At 43.8% G+C, this 17,085-nt stretch overlaps 1 protein-coding gene across 10 annotated transcripts in view; it reads right to left on the reverse strand.

Annotated features, from left to right (window-relative positions):
- C4H12orf40 (chromosome 4 C12orf40 homolog) overlaps positions 1-17,085 on the reverse strand; it is a 160,016-nt gene that overhangs the window by 99,768 nt on the left and 43,163 nt on the right. For all 10 annotated transcript variants that reach the window (XM_056573666.1, XM_056573667.1, XM_056573658.1 and 7 more), the window contains one exon: positions 1,472-1,592. In XM_056573666.1, coding sequence (XP_056429641.1) covers positions 1,472-1,592 — 121 coding nt within the window. The remainder of the gene's footprint in view (positions 1-1,471; positions 1,593-17,085) is intronic.

Here is a 17,085-nt window from a genome sequence, read left to right on the forward strand (position 1 = left end):
CCATTTGTGAGTAGCTAATATCCGCCGAAGGGATGTTCAACTAATGCCACTCTCCAGTGACATGCGACGAGTACTACGCTGTGGGCTCTTGCTGGATGAAGCTAGGACAGCCACTGATGTTTCTTCATTAGTGACAGATTTCATGCGTCCACATTTTGGCAAATCCAACACTGAAACAGTTTCACGAAACTTAGCAAGCAGTTTGCTAACTGTAGCATGGGAGATGGGTGGTCTCGTAGGGTGTCTTGCATTGAAATCTGCTGCAATGACCCGGTTACTGCGTTTACCAGACCAACACAATTTCTATCCGCTTCTAACGTGTTAACCTCGACGACATGTCAATGGCTGTAAACAAAGAGAAACTTGTAAATAACTCATTAAAGAATAAAGTTGCGTTAAAACCAAGCACATAATTGTTTTTCTTGTGAAATTCCCAATAAGTTTGATGACCCTCTTCCTATTGAAAAAACTAAAGTTGGATTCAAAATTGTCGACTTCAAAATGGCCGCCATGGTCACCACCCATCTTGAAAAGTTTCCCCCCCTTACATATACTAATGTGCCATAAACAGGAAGTTAGTATCACCAACCATTCCCATTTTATTAAGTTGTATCCATAGCTATATATAAAACTCAACGTGTGTGTTCCACAAAAACTTCCAAACGGCATTGACATGAAATTTGGCATACGTTACTTATATGTCAACAACAAACATAGGATAGGTGATTTAACCCTTACTCACCCCCATTTGTCAGGGGCGGGGTTTATGTTTAAAGTTCTATACAAGTCTATGGGAAATATGTTACTGCATAACTTCCAAACGGCTGGAGATATTTCGATAATACTTGGTCACATGTTACTTCTATGTCCACTTAAAATATAGACTTAAAATATAGGATAGTTAATTTAACCCTTAACTACCCCCATTTGTGAGGGTCGGAGTTTTTGTTTAAAGTCCCATGCAAATCAATGGGAAATGTATGTTCCCATATAACTTCCGTACAGCTGGAGATATTTCAATACCTGGTACACATATTACAGGTCGGGATAGGAGGTGGGGATAGGAGGACGGGGTAAGGAGGAAGGGGGAAGGAGGACGGGGGGGGGGAGGAGGACGGGGGTAAGGAGGACGGGGATAGGAGGACGGGGATAGGAGGACGGGGATAGGAGGACGGGGATAGGAGGACGGGGATAGGAGGACGGGGATAGGAGGACTAGATATGGGGATGGAATATGACAATATATGTGGATGGGATTTGAAGTGAAAAGCTTCCTCCCAACAAGGATGAGGAAGGAAAAACCGGGCAACGCCGGATACTCAGCTAGTAATGTATATAAATGCCCTGAATTTTATAATGGTATGAGTTTATACTGATTTCTTTGTATACAATAAATACGCATATATGTTTATAATAGTAATTATATCTACCCAAAAAACATTGGGGGCGGAAAGAACATCATTAACACTTACATGGCTTCAGGATCATCCAGACATAATTTGGAAGGGATATTGATAGGAGACATTGGCAGCTGTACATTCTTTCTCAGATTTGAAAAGGTTTCATTTCTTTCACCCATATCAAGGTGTTTGCCTATTAAAAAGATTTTGACTTAAACCAGGTTTTAATTAATAAAAAGTTAATATTTGTAACATTAAAGAAGCCTGGGTACCTTATTCATATCATTGCAAAACTGTGATACAATAAGACTGAAAGAATCACAGGTGTAAAAGAGGGGGGCACCATACTGGTGTGTAGACACCATAGTAGCTTTTGGCCGCAAAATCTAGGGGTTAAACATACAGTATGAACGTGTCAGCTGTATACGGAGCAAGCTCAGCAACTATGCCTGCTTAATACAACGCTCCTGTCAATAAGACATTGATGCCTGTCTAAAAGGTTAATGCCGGACATCACCCTTATCTGTGATGTCCATCATTAGCCATGGGTCCCGCCATGGGTCTGCAGACAGGACCAACCCCCAAAAAACAAGAGATACATGAGCCCCAAATTGATGGCAATAGATAGACATATAGATAGATACAAAAGGAAAGTAGCACTCCAAAAAGCATTAAAGATGAATCCGTCCGAGTGCAGGCTGCAGAGCCCAGGTTAGAGGTTCTCCAATATACAGCAAATTAAAAATTCAGCAGCACTCTTTCAGATGAATTAATGTGTGATTTTATTAATCTAGTGCAGAAGCAGCTACGTTTCGGGTGTCTCGCACAGCAATTATCAAGCCATTATAAGTACACAAGTGCAGATATAAATATACATGGGTATCGGTGACCTCATTGGATAAATTGCAGTGATATAATAATATCATGGCCAAGATTTATCAAACTGTGTGAGAGAAAAACTGGAGGCATTTAGGAACTGTCCAGAGCAGCATATGTTTTCTATGGGGATTTTCTCCTACTCTGGACAGTTCTTAAAATGGACAGAGGTGTCAGCAGAGAGCACTGTGGTCATGATGTCAGCAGAGAGCTCTGTGTTCAAAAAAGTTAAGGATTTCCTCTGTAGTATTCAGCAGCTAATAAGTACTGGAAGGATTAAGATTTTTTAATAGATGTAATTTACAAGTCTGTTTAACTTTCTGGAACCAGTTGATAAAAAAAGAAAAAAAAAAAAAAGAAGAAGAAGAGGTTTTCCACCGGAGTACCCCTTTAATTCCTTTTAGTTTATTGGTATCTTCCTAATAGACTTCTCACCACATGTGCGACTAAATGTACTGGTGAATGTGGGCACTTCTGCTGTAGGACCGGAGATGGTCCGTTCCCAGTTATGCACTGAGGGAGGGAGCAAGGAGGGGTGGGGTATTTGCTAGGGAATAGACAGATTGCTGTGCCTAGTACCTTATGTATGCAATACAGATGTGGTGACCTTTTAACTGTCTGCTGTGCTGTAGTAGGACAGTTTTTCATTAAGATGATGTGTTTTTCTGCAGCGCCATGAGAGCGTACAGTGCACTGATAGGTTGCCTTTAGTCAATAGGTACATGTTGGACTCACTGTAGCATCTGCGCATGCACTGTGGAGCGCAGTAACATGATCAGGTAGTCACATGACAGTTCTCCCCACACAGAGACCAGAAACCGGCTTAGCGTCCGGAAGCATTTTACTTTTCTGTTTATATGTATTATTGCTGTGATATGGTGAGTAGGATGGACCGAGGTCTAAACATCTAGTTATTTTATGAAACCACACCTTCACTTATATTATGGATTTTGTACATGTAATAACACAGTTTTAAATAGTTTTGACTGCATATTGTTAATCATCCTTAAAGGAAAACGGTCATCCCGTTCAACCACACTAAATACAATACACTGCCAGTTATAGTGTGGGTAAATAGGAGACTGATACAGGGTCTCTGACTAACATACCTACCTGCAGCCCAGAGCGTTGTCCCTCTGAAGGACAGCTTCTTCCTTCAGTGAATTGTGCACTGGAGGTGGGCCCGCCGGGTGAATTCAAATATTCATGGGTGCTGGTCATGTGAGCACTGAGTATTCAAATTCCCCCGGCGGGCCTGCCTTCTGTGCGCAATTCACCAAAGAACGAAGTGTGGGTGAACGGGATGACAGTTTTCCTCTAAGGTGTCCCAATGAGTGTAAAGAATTTATCACTGTTATGTATTTAGATGTAAGGTATGGAGGTAATCACAGTAATTTATGCAATGTATATTTATATCCTGCACTTGTAATGGCTTGGATAATGGCTGTGTGAGACAGCCGAAAAGTAACTGCTTTTGCACTAGATGAATAAAATCCCCCATTAATTCATCTGACAGACTAAGTGCTTCAGATTTTTAACTTTGCTAGATATATAGAAAGATAGATAGCTATGTGTGAAGGCTAATTATTATTAGCCTGTATTTGTGGGAGGGGCGGGGATTTCGCTATAAGAACCGGCGACAGCTCCTGTGCGTGACGCCACGGGTTCTTCACGTTACTGTAGATCAGCTGACTCTCCGGGTCAGCTGACCGGAAGCAGCTTCAAGCGGCGACACGTGGGTAAGTGGCCGGGGCTGGCTGGGGTAGCGGCGTTCAGCGCAGCCCTTACTCCGGAGGTAAGTCGGAGTTCGGAGGGTACCCTGGCCAGCCCGGCCCCGGTTTCATATAATATAGGGACATGCATCCCACGTTGTGTCCTCCAGGCGCTCCCGTTCTCCAGGGCACAGTGAGTCAGCGCCGGCAATCCCATGGGGAGACTGCGCTCGCCCACGAGCCGATGGTGTCGGAGGTTGGGGGGGGGGGGGGGTGTTTCACGTCAGCGCTCACTTGCTGGGCGTTTAATCCAAAACAGGTGAATTCTGATGATTTCGCTGTGGAGATAGGTTCATGTTATTGTTGCCAGTTATTTCCACGCCGTAGCATCAATACTGTACACACACTCGCAGCATGTACACATGCTTTCAGCGTGTACGCATGCCCCTAGTGTCTATACTGTGTGCGCGCTGGTGGCGTTTGTGCTGTGTGCATACTCACAACGTGTACACATGTTCATAATATCTTTATTGTGCGCACGCTGGTAGAGTTTATGTTGTGCACATGCTTGCGGCGTGTACGCACGCTTGTAGCATCTGCGCTGTACAGTAGAAGTATCTACTTACGCTTGTAGCATTTATATTGTACACACGCTTGTAGTATCTATACTATACACATGCTGGTAGCATTTATACTGTACACACGCTCGCAGCTTGTACACACGTTCGCAGCATGTACACACGCTCGTATCTATACTGTACACACTCGCAGCTTGTACACACGCTTGTAGTATCTATACTGTTCACATGCTGGTAGCATTTATACTGTACACACGCTGGTAGTATCTACACTGTACACGCTCGCAGCATGTACACACGCTCGTAGGATCTATACTGTACACACGCTGGTAGCATTTATACTGTACACACGCTCGCAGCGTGTACACACGCTCGCATCATCTGTGCTGTGCACACGCTGGTAGCGTTCATGCTGTACATGCGCTCGCAGCGTGTGCACACGCTCGTAGTATATACATTGTGTACGCGCTGGTAGCATTTATACTGTACACACGCTCACAGCGTGTACACATGCTTGTAGTATCTGTGCTGTGTACACGCTGGTAGCTTTTGTGCTGTACATACGCTTGTAGCATCTACACAGTACACGTTCGCAGCAGGTACACACGCTTAGTATCTACTGTACACGCTTGTAGTAGCTATACTGTACACAAGCTTGTAGCATCTATACCGTACACAAGCTTGTAGCATTTATACTGTGCACACGCTCGCAGCATGTACACACGCTTGTAGCCTTTACATTGTACTTGCCCGCAGTATGTACAAACGCTCACTGTACACACGCTGGTAGCATTTTTATTGTACACACGCTTGTAGCATTCACACTGTACACACTCACATAGTATCTATACTATACACGCTTGTAGCTCTCATACTGTACACATGCTCGCAGCTTGTACACACGCTTGTAGCTTTTATACTGTACACACGCTCACAGCATTTATACTGTACACGCTCACAGCATTTATACTGTACACACACTCGCAGAATGTACACACATTTGTAGCATTTATACTGTACACAAGCTCATAGCATCTATACTGTACATACATTCGTAGCTTTCATATGGTATAAGCTTGTAGCATTTATTCTGTAAACATGCTCGTAGCTTGGAGTATTTATACTGTTCACATGCTTGTAGCATTATACTGTACACACGCTCATAGCATTCATACTGTACACGCTCGTAGTATTTATACGGTACACACGCTCGTAGCAGTTATACTGTACACACTCGTAGCATTTATACTGTACACACTCCTAGCATTCATACTGTACACACACTTGTAGCATGTACACACGCTCGTAGCATTTCCACTATACTCACGCTCGTAGCATTTATACGATACACACGCTCGTAGCTATATATTGTACACACGCTTGTAGCATTTATACTGTATACACGCTCGTAGCATCCATATCCGTTCACACGCTCGTAGCTTATACATTGTACACACGCTCGTAGCATTTATTCTTGTACACACCCTCGCAGCATTTATACTGTACACGCTCGTAGCATTTATTCTGTACACACCCTCGTAGCATTTATTCTGTACACACGCTTGTAGCATTTGTACTGTACTCACGCTTGTAGCATTTATACTGTACTCACGCTTGTAGCATTTATACTGTACTCACGCTTGTAGTATTTATACTGTACACACGCTCATGGCATTCATACTGTACACACGTTCATAGCATGTACGTACGCTCTTCGCATTCATATTGTACACACGCTCGCAGCATTTATTCCGTACACACTCTTGTAGCATTCACACTGTACACACTCAGCCTATTTACTGCTCACGCTCGTAGCTTTTTACTGCACACAAGCTTGCAGCATTCATACTGTAAACACGCGTAGCATTTATATTGTATGCGCAAATTTTTTTTAAATAAATAAATATATAAAATAGTTATAGTTGTTCTGTGCACATGCTCCTATAATCTGTGCTATGCAGATGGTCATATAGTCGCATATAGTCATGAGGTCGTTCTGAGCACATATGCCCATAAATTATTCTACGCATACAATCATATAGTTGTTCTATGAACACGCTCCTAAAAAATGTATTCTTCAATCCCACATACGCTTGTAGTGTTATACTGTTCAAAAATGGCATTACACAGGCGGTCGTATACCTGTTATGACTGCCACCCCTGCAGGAGGATGCACTGCGCAACGTTTCTGACACGTCTTCAGAGCAACATCACCACGTCACATAGGCCGTTGCATACTCTTATACCTGCCACGTCTGCAGGAGGATGCACTGTGCAATTGTTATTAGCAACACATCTTCAGAGCAACAACATCATCACATAAAGGCAGTTGTATAACCTTATACCGGCTACGTCTGCAAGGGGATGCACTGTGCAATTGTTGTTACTGACACATCTTCAGAAGTACAAAAGTTAATAAATAAATAAATGTTCATTTTAGCCTCACGTTCATAGTTTGTGCGGTACAGGCTCTCAAATTTTTGTCGGTGTATAAGGTCATGGTGTCTGGTTTGGACTAGGCCTTGGTTTGCTGTTATCTTGACACGTTTTCAGGGGTGACCTTGGCCTGCGGCTGTTACTGACACGTCTTCAGAGCAGTTTCGCATTTCATACGTCATTTACACTGTCATGGCATTTGACTGCGTTGCATACATCCGACCCACTCAGCTTGGATCAGCACCTCACTTGGGTAAAGCACGCATGCTAGGTTAGAATCCGATCACTTCTGGGGTTGCTTAGGGCACTCAGCGTTGTACTCACAGTCCAGCTGTTTACTTATTCTAGTTGTACATCACGGCTTTTCCAATTCGCTATGCACATCTCGTTTCCTACGGCATGGTTCCCAATGGCTAGTTCAGTTCAGGCTTAGCCTGTGAATTTGGTGGTTCTATGTGGTCTTGGTGTTCTTGATGTACACATGGTCTGGCTAGCTATGCCGGGCCCACTTTCGTATTGTCATGTTCAGCATATGTGTCTACGAGTTATGCTACGCATATGCTTATAGCATCCATACTCGGTACATACTTTACTTTGGTTGAGGCTCTGCTTCGGATTGACCAGTCAAGTCTACAGGTCAGTCCGGATACAACCTGACACGACTTCAGGTTGGTGACAATGTCATTTTATACATTGTGGCTATTCAGCAGTTGGGTGATGCTACAGGAATACAGCTATATTTTCCATTGTGAATTACCACGTTTATAGGCAATCGTGTTTTCAACCTGTATTTGTTCAGGTTGAAGGTCATACTATTCGTTATATACTTAGCTGAGTCTCATTTTTCGGCCTGTCACGTCTACAGGTCGGTTCAGCTACAACCTGACACAACTTCAGGTTATCGGCAATGTCATGTTATATGTTGTGTTATTCAGTAGTTGGGTGATGCTACAAGGGATATAGTTTTATTTTCCATTGTGAGTTGCCATGTCTATAGTTAATCATAGTTACAACCTGTCTTGGCTTCAGGATAACGTTAGTACTATTAGTTACATATTTGGTTGAGTCTTTCATTTTCGGCTTGTCGGTTCAGTTTCTACCTGATAAGACTTCAGGTGGGCGACAACATCATTACATGTTTTCATTCGTTGAATTAGCATTCGGGTCATACATACAGGGACATAGCTTGGTTCAGTAGACGTTTTGTTTGTCTCGGCTTAGGTTGACGATGATACTAATTACACGTTGGTTGAGTCTCATCGTCATGTGTTCTGCCTAAATGGTCTCATTGTCGGTCACATCCAAAGGTTGGTTGCAGTGACAACCTGTCACAGGTCTAGGTTAGCGACTAGGTAGTTATTTAAAAATATATATATATAAATTGGCACTTGGCGTGGTGCATACGGGCATAGGGTTTGTTCTCTGAGGCTAGTCACCTCTAAAGCTCACAGAGAGCCTCCTTCACGCAGTCTGGAAAACTTACACGACACTTTGCAATAGATACCCAGAGGATGTCTCACATGCCATTTCATTCCTATTTGTATTCATCGGGTTTTGCCACTCTTCAAGGTATCCAGCATAATACCACATTGTCTTGCCCTGACAGGACGTCATGGTTTGTGTCCCATGCATCAATCTGCCTTCATGAGTACGAAGAGAGGGAGGTTCGCAAGCCTCTAGCCATCAGCCCTCGTTGGCTGGTTGGTTAGCTGCTGCTTTATGTAATTCCCCATTTGGATATCGGACGGCTAAAGTTAAGGCCGCCTGTTCTTGAGTTGTTGTGGTTTCCTAAGGCCTGAGGAATTTACATACAGGCGAAAAGTCATTGCTCGGTCAGGTTATCATCATACGGTATTTTTCATTATTACACAAGTGGCGCTCAGCTCAAGTGTTGCCAGCTTTGCTTTCGCCACGTCAAGGATCAGACAGGGAGCCGCCGCCGCTATTGTTGTTTTAGGGGGGCGGCAATCACCACTACGTTGTTTGTCAAACATTTACGTATTCTTGTTAAGCCCTCTGGTAGTGATCCGTCCGTTGTATTCAGCCACTCACTAGGCATTGGGGCAGCTGTATCAATGCCACGTCATGGTTTGCCAGCACACGTGATTAAGAAATAGGGGGCACTAACAAATCCAGTATTACGTGCACTGCACCCCCAGTCCATAGTCAGAAATGGATGATGCATTTCAGTCATTGGTGTGGTGATTACTATGTGAGTTAATAGCGTTTTTTTCTGATTATGAGTTTTGTCCTCTATTTTTTCAGGTGTACTCGTACGCGGCAGTATATGGCACATATCTAACTGCCTAGATAGGTTACAGGATTAGTAGGAATAGGAGTTTAGTATGAGGTTTAATTAGGTAGGCTCGCTATTCTAATGAGCACCGACCACAAGTGTGAAGGCTAATTATTATTAGCCTGTATTTGTGGGGGGGGCGGGGATTTCGCTATAAGAACCCGCGGCAGCTCCTGTGCGTGACACCGCGGGTTCTTCACGTACCACCCAACCCTCCCTCAATATCATTTCACTCCATGTCTATCATTACACATCAGGGTATGCCCTCTATTTTTTCAGGTGTACTCGTACGCGGCAGTATATGGCACATATCTAACTGCCTAGATAGGTTACAGGATTAGTAGGAATAGGATTTTAGTATGAGGTTTAGTTAGGTAGGCTCGCTATTCTAATGAGCACCGACCACAAATCAATAGTATATAAACAAAAAAAATAAAATAAAAAGCCAAAATTATGAAAAAAAAACTATTGAAAAATATAATGGTCACTTTGCCTACATGCTAGGAACTGGCACTTTCTGCAGGGTAGGTTTACAAGAAAAGCATGTTCTTAGAGAAACATTTCTAAAATGTATATTTTCTTAGTGATCCATTGGCAAATTTCAAGGATCAAAACTTGTGGATTACACTCATATGGACTATGCTATAATTTCCCCATATGAATTGTGCCACTATGTCCCCCATGTGGTGTGCCAATATGCCCCTCACATAAATGTGCCAATATGACCCTCTCCCATAAACATTATCAATATGTCCCCATATCAAATGTGCACTTTAATCATTTCCTGTGACTCTCCAGCTGTTGAAAACTACAACTACCATCATGCACAGAAGGTCATGATGATAGGTGTAGTCCTGCAACAGGTGGGGGACTGCAACCGTTCACCTGATAATGCTCCCCTGTCCCAGGTCCCACACTGATCCGCTGATCTGGCCTCTCCTAATCCAACTTGGTGCATCACAAAATGATGCAGGCAGCATTAATAGTTCCCCCTGGTGTGGTGCTGTTTGGCGTCTGTTGCTGCCCCAGCCCTGTGGGGTTGCACGGCCCAGGGACTGGTTTGAGTAGCATTGGGGCTGCTCTGCCAGTTGGGTCGTTCCCCCTGTATGCACTGGTGTTGGGGCGGTGGTGGTCGCCACTCAGTGCTGCGCCATTTTATGCTAGGGACCCACTACTTACAGGTGGCCGTGACGTGGCTAGTTACATGATCATAAAGTACACTAACGACCTGTTAGTTTAATTAATGTTGCTGAGACGCATTAGATCAAGGTGCATGTTATGGATGTGCGACCATGTCTGTATTTTTGCAAGTTGAATTCAGCATTAATAGTGCCCCTGCATCATAACGGAAGCCCTGGCCTGGTAGGGGACAGAGTGCTCCCTTGTTCTGGGCTGCATTCGGCTATTCATTGTATCAGTGTCTTAAAGACATTGATACAAATGAACATGGGAGAGCGGCTGCAGCCTTAGGGAATCGGCTGGCAGTCTGGATGATTTTAAGAGGTGGTGTGGATCTGAGCCGCCGTTCGGCAGTTGCGAACCACTGCTCTATACCATGACCTGAGGGTGCAAGCAGTGGTCTGAAAAACTTGATGATGCTTTCGTCACTGAAACCTGAACATCAAGCATAATCTTCATAAATAATCAAAACAATAGATTTACTTACCGATAATTTGGTTTTCTTGAGTCCACCATGACAGCCCACATGAGAGATGGTCCCATTGGGACTAATGGGAATAGAAAATAGACGTTAAAAGCCCCTCCCCCAGCGTTTTACAAATTACTTAAAGGACACCAGGAAAAGATGCAACATCACAGAAAAACAAACTGTTAGGATTCGGCTAGCTGGATGTGGATCCTCTGTGTCAGCGAGGGATTGGCGTGGAGCGTGTCAGTGGACCGGTTCTAGGGATGCTACTGGTTTTCAACAGAGCCCGCCGCAAAGCGGGATGGTCTCGCTGCGGCGGTAGCAACCAGGTCGTATCCACCGGCAACGGCTCAACCTCGCTGAGTGCTGAGAAGGCGTGGGACAGATGGACTAGGCAGGTGGCAAGGTTCGTAGTCAATGAGGATAGCAGGAGATCTGGAACACAGGCTTTGGACAACACTAAACGCTTTCACTGGCACAAGGCAACAAGATCTGGCCAGGAAGTGCAGGGGAAGTGGAGGTAATCTGGACAGGGATCAGGTGAAAGCTAATTAGGCTGATAAGGCCAGGCACCAATGACTGGTGCACTGGCCCTTTAAACCTTAGAGAGCTGGCGCACGCGCGCCCTAAGGAGCGGAGCCGCGCGCGCCGGGACGTGACAGCCGGGGACTGGGACAGGTGAGTGACTTGGGATGCGATTCGCCGGCAATGTCAGTGCAGCGCTCCCGGTCAGCGGGTCTGACCGGGGCGCTGCAGAGAGAGGAACGCCGCAAGCGCTCCGGGGAGGAGCAGGGACCCGGAGCGCTCGGCGTAACACAAACACAAAGAGAAGGAGGAGTATAATGGGGTTGTCAAGGTGGACTCAAGAAAACCCAAATTATGTAAATCATTTTAACTTTACGTTTCCTCCACCATGACAGCCCACATGAGAAAATACCATACAAACATAATTAGGGAGGGACAATGGCCGGCAGTACTTTCCTGCCCATAGCCAGAGCAAATCTAGCCTGTAATGCTTTAAAAAAAAGTATGCGGCTCCTGGTTATATTCAAATTTTTGCCATTTTCTTTATATAAGTGCCATCCCTTGCAGACTGTTTGATGCACCTGCTTCTGCTCATGTTTTCTTCATGGTTGTGACTCTTGGCCCCCTGTCTGACTGGCCTCACCTGGCCGTAGGGCTTGATTGTTACTGTATTGCTTGTCTTTCTTTATGTTCACTTATTTTTGAATAAACACCTTTTTGAATTTGAAAAAAAAAAGTATGCGGACTAGACCAAGTGGCGGCTTTGCATATTTGGTCTAAAGAATCAGCGGATCTTTCTTCTCAAGAGGTTGAAACTGATCTAGTAGAATGGGCTTTTAACCCAGCAGGGACTTCACCCCTACTTTTGTATGCTTCAGCAATAGTAGATTTAATCCAACGGACTATGGCACTTTTAGATGCCTTCTTTTCCTTATTGGGACCCTGAAAGTGTAAGAATAAGTTTAAGTCCTTTTTCCAAGGCTAAGACATCTTCTGACATCTAAAGTATGAAATCTTTCCTGTTGAGAATATTTTGAATTATTGCAAAAAGGAGGAAGGATAATCTCTTGGAATCTATGAAAATCTGTTACAACCTTTGGGAGAAAAGAGGGATCCAGACTTAAAGGGGTATTCCAGGATTTTTTTTTATTTATTTGACTATCCTACAGGGGCTGTAAAGTTAGTGTAGTTCATAATATAGTGTCTGTACCTGTGTGTGACGGTTTTCTCACAATTCTTATGTGATTTTCACCCCAATATATTTTTAACAGCATACAAAATGACTGTTGTCTCAGATTTTTCCCAGCTTGCAATGCAACCGAGACCTGACTCACTAGTCAGCTAATGACAGGGAGTCTTTCTGCTTCAATGGGTGGAGTGATCGCTTGATAGGAGACAGATCAACTGCAACTAATGCAACAGCTGTAGGCACCCTGATTGAAAACCACAGGTCTTTTGTTTCAATGGGTGGGGTGGCTGATGTGTGGGAGGAAAATGGAATTGTGGGATTTGTAGTCAAAAAAAGAAAAGTCAAAACAGGAAATACAAGTTCACAAAAAGCTAGCCACAGTGTTATGGTAATCTCATGACATAGCCATTTAGCCCCAAGACAAGCGCAGATCCTTCCTAAGCATGTCCATTACTGCCTGCCAGGTACGTACTAAAATCACCTTATGGTGGATAACCCCTTTAAGGTTACTCTATCATCTGAGATAGTCATGTAAGCTTCCCTTATTGAAAGAGCTTGAATTTCCCCTACTCTGCAGGCCGATGTTATTGCAATTAGAAACGCTGTGAAAGTAATGAATTTTAGAGAACACTGATCTAATGGCTCAAATGGATGGGAAGCAAAAGCAGAAAAACCCCAATTTAAATTCCAAGAAGGACCACAGATTGCAGTTTTAGGTTTTAATCTAGACACGGCTTTAAAAAATGTCTAATCCAATGGTGATCTGCAATTTGCTGGTCAAAAAATGACCTAAGGCTGACACTTGGATTTTAAGGGTCCTAAGGGACAGACATTTTTCAAAACCTTCCTGTAGGAAGTCAAGGATCTGATGGAAATTTGGTTTGGAAGGATCTGAATTTCCATCCTTACACCAGGCTGAAAATTTTCTCAAAATTTTTAAGCAGATTTTATAAGTAGATGTCTTTCTACTTTCCATAAGAGTAAAGAGGGCTCAGAGAAAGGCCTTGACTCCTTAAAATGGACTCTTCAAAATCCAAACCATGAGATGAAGATTTTTCAGCCCTTGATGAGTAACTGGGCCCTTAATCAACATACCATCCACAAGAGGTAGTGGGAAAGGAGCTTCTATAGCCAGGCTCTTCAGTAGGCAGAACCACCCTCTCTTTGGCCAAAAGGGTGCTACAAAGATTACTGTATGCTTGCTGACCCATATTTTCGAGTTACTGCAATCAATAGGAAGGGGGGGAAATGCATATGCCAGAGAGACAAATTCCACGTTTGAGCAAGGACATCCACTGCCTCTGGTTTGTCTCTTGGATTCAGGGGGGGGGGGGGGGGGGAAACAATACCGCTTTTGTATTCGGATGAGAGGCAAGTAGGTCTAGGATTGGCAAACTCCATTTGTTCACAACGAGCTGATAAACTGATGGGTTTAGAGACCACTTTCCCGGAACCAGAGTTCTCCAGCTCAAGAAATCTGCAACCTGATTTTCGGAACCTTTTAAGTTCTTAGGGCTTTGTGTCTTCTGCCCCCTTGATGTCTCAGAAAAGCCTCTGTAGTTAAATTGTCTGAGCATATTTTCAGGTCCTGATTGGAGAGGAGAGGCTTGACTGTTTGGAGTGTCTCCCATAATGCTCTTAACTCCTTGTAGATGGAAGAGAAGACTTTTAGATGAGGAGGCCAATGACCCCAAAAGTAGTCCCCTAGAACATGAGCACCCCAACCTGAAGCACTTGCATCTGTAGTCACCGGTATGAGATCTATGTACCAAGAGACTGCAAATTCCTGGGGTTTAACCACCAGTTCAGGGACTTCAGTACACCGGGGGTCAATCTGAACTTTTTCTCTAGGGATAGCTGAGATCGAATGAAACTGGGACCCCTGTACTGCTGGAATTGTAGATGTCATTGTGCCCAACACTGACAGACGAGATTCCCGTATTGAACCCCCAGATTGTTCCCCCACTCTTGGTGTTAGCGGGAAACTCGTTTGGGACCTTTCTCACCCATTGCTTGATAAGGGTTACCGCGTATACGTGGACAACTTTTATACCAGAATCCCTCTGTTCACATTCCTTGCCGTCAGATCCACGTTCGCTAGTGGGACCGTGTGGAAGAATCAGAGAGGCCTCCCTCTAAATTTTGTTCGGACAGCTATGCTCAAGGGGGAGTCCTGTGCCCTTGCCCATGAAAACCTGTTGCTGGTAAGGTATAAGGATAAGAGGGATGTACTTATACTGACCATAATTCATAGTAACAGCAGCTAACCTGTCCCTGTGCGAGGTACCACAACAACGGTCCTCAAAAAAGATTTTATTCTGAGCTACAATCGGTATATGGGGGGAGTTGATCTTTCTGATCAAGTCCTCAAGCCAAACAAACATCGCCATGAAAACACGGGTATGGTACAAAAAAGTCGCGGTCTACATGGTACAGGTTGCCATGTACAACTCTTTAGTACTGTCCCAGTACGCTGGCAATACAGGGACATTCCTCCAGTTCCAAGAAGAAGTCCTAAAGGTCCTGATCTTTGGCGACCGGGAAAGAGCAGGCCGGACTTCCCAAGGAACTGAAGTTATAGGTGCCAGGATCGTCCGAGACCAACCCTTTCCAGGTGAGGTCCCCCCACACTGGAAAGAAGGGACGATCCCAGAAAAGATGCAGAGTATGTTACAAGAGGGGGATACAAAAGGACACCACCAATCAATGAGACACTTGCCCCGATCATCCGGGCCTCTGCATTAAGGATTGCTTCAGGGAGTATCCCACTTCCATGGAGTACAAAATTTTCCTCTCATTTTAATTTTCCATAATTTGACCCCAATGTACCAAGTCCAGAGTACATTTCAAGTTTTAACCCCATAAACCACTAAATCGCCCCCAAAAATGTTTCATAAAAAAAAATGATAAGACCTCTGGGGGTATTTTTTTCAAAAATGGGTCATGGGTCACTGAGTCACCATCATCGGGGACTTTTTTGTTGCCCCGCCCCAAACCTTTCAGCAACATTTGCAAATGTGACTCCTTCTCTTCTGAGCATTGTAGTGCGCCCGCAGTGCACTTGATGTCCACACATGGGGTATTTCCATACTCAGGAGAAAATGTCCCCAAAATTTGTAAGCCCATCTCTTCTATTACCCCTTGTAAAAATGTAAAATTTGGGGGGAAAAACTGCAGTTAAGTGAAAAAAACTAAACAAAAAAAGTAATTTACACATCCAAAGTTGTCAAACATCTGTGGGGTATTAAGGCTCACTGTACCCTTTGTTACGTTCCTTGAGGGGTGTAGTTTCCAAAATAGTATGCCATGTGATTTTTATGGCTGTTCTGGTACCATAGGGCCTTCCTAAATGCGACATGCACACAAAAACCATTTCAGCAAAATTTGCTTTCCAAAAACCAAATGTTACTCGTTAGCCTTCTGAGCATTGTAGTGCGCCCGCAGTGCACTTGACGTCCACACATGGGGTATTTCCATACTCAGAAGAGATGGGGGTTACAAATTTTGGGGGACATTTACTCCTATTACCCCTTGTAAAAATGTTAAATTTTGGGGGGAAAACCAAGATTTTAGTGAAAAAAATATATATAATAATTTACACATCCAACTTTAACGAAAAGTCGTCAAACACCTGTGGGGTGTTAAGGCTCACTGTACCCCTTGTTATGTTCCTTTAGTGTTGTAGTTTCCAAAATAGTATGCCATGTGTTTTTTTTTTTTTTTTGCTGTTCTGGCACCATAGGGGCTTCCTAAATGCGAAATGCCCCCCCAAAAACAATTTCAGAAAAACTCACTCTCCAATCTGTCTAACGCCAGTGGGGTGTAAATGCTCACTGCACCCCTTGTTATGTTCCTTGAGGGGTGTAGTTTCCCAAATAGTGTGCCATGTGGGGTGATTTTTGCTGTTCTGGCACCATGGGGGCTTCCTAAATGTGACATGCCCCCAAAAACTATTTCAGAAAAATTCTCTTTCCAAAAGCCCAATGTCGCTCCTTCCCTTCTGAGCCCACTAGTGCACCCACAGAGCACTTGACATCCACATACGAGGTGTTTGCTTACTCAAGAGAAATTGGGTTACACATTTTAGGAAGATTTCTCTCCTTTTACCCCTTGTAAAAATTGGGTCTACAAGAACATGCCAGTGTAAAAATGAAGATTTTGAATTTTCCCCTTCAATTTGCTGCTGTTCCCGTGAAACACCGTAAGGGTTAAAAAACCTTTTGAATGTCATTTTGAATACTTTGAGGGGTGCAGTTTGTATAATGGGGCAATTTATGGGGTATTTCTAATAAGAAGGCCCTTTAAATCCACTTCAAAACTGAACTGGTCCCTGAAAAATTTCGATTTAGAAAATTTTGAGAAAAATTTGAAAATTGCTGCTATACTTTGAAGCCCTCTGATGTCTTCCAAAAAGTAAAAACATGTC

The sequence above is a fragment of the Hyla sarda genome, chromosome 4 (assembly GCF_029499605.1).
Source record: "Hyla sarda isolate aHylSar1 chromosome 4, aHylSar1.hap1, whole genome shotgun sequence".
NCBI lineage: Eukaryota > Metazoa > Chordata > Amphibia > Anura > Hylidae > Hyla > Hyla sarda.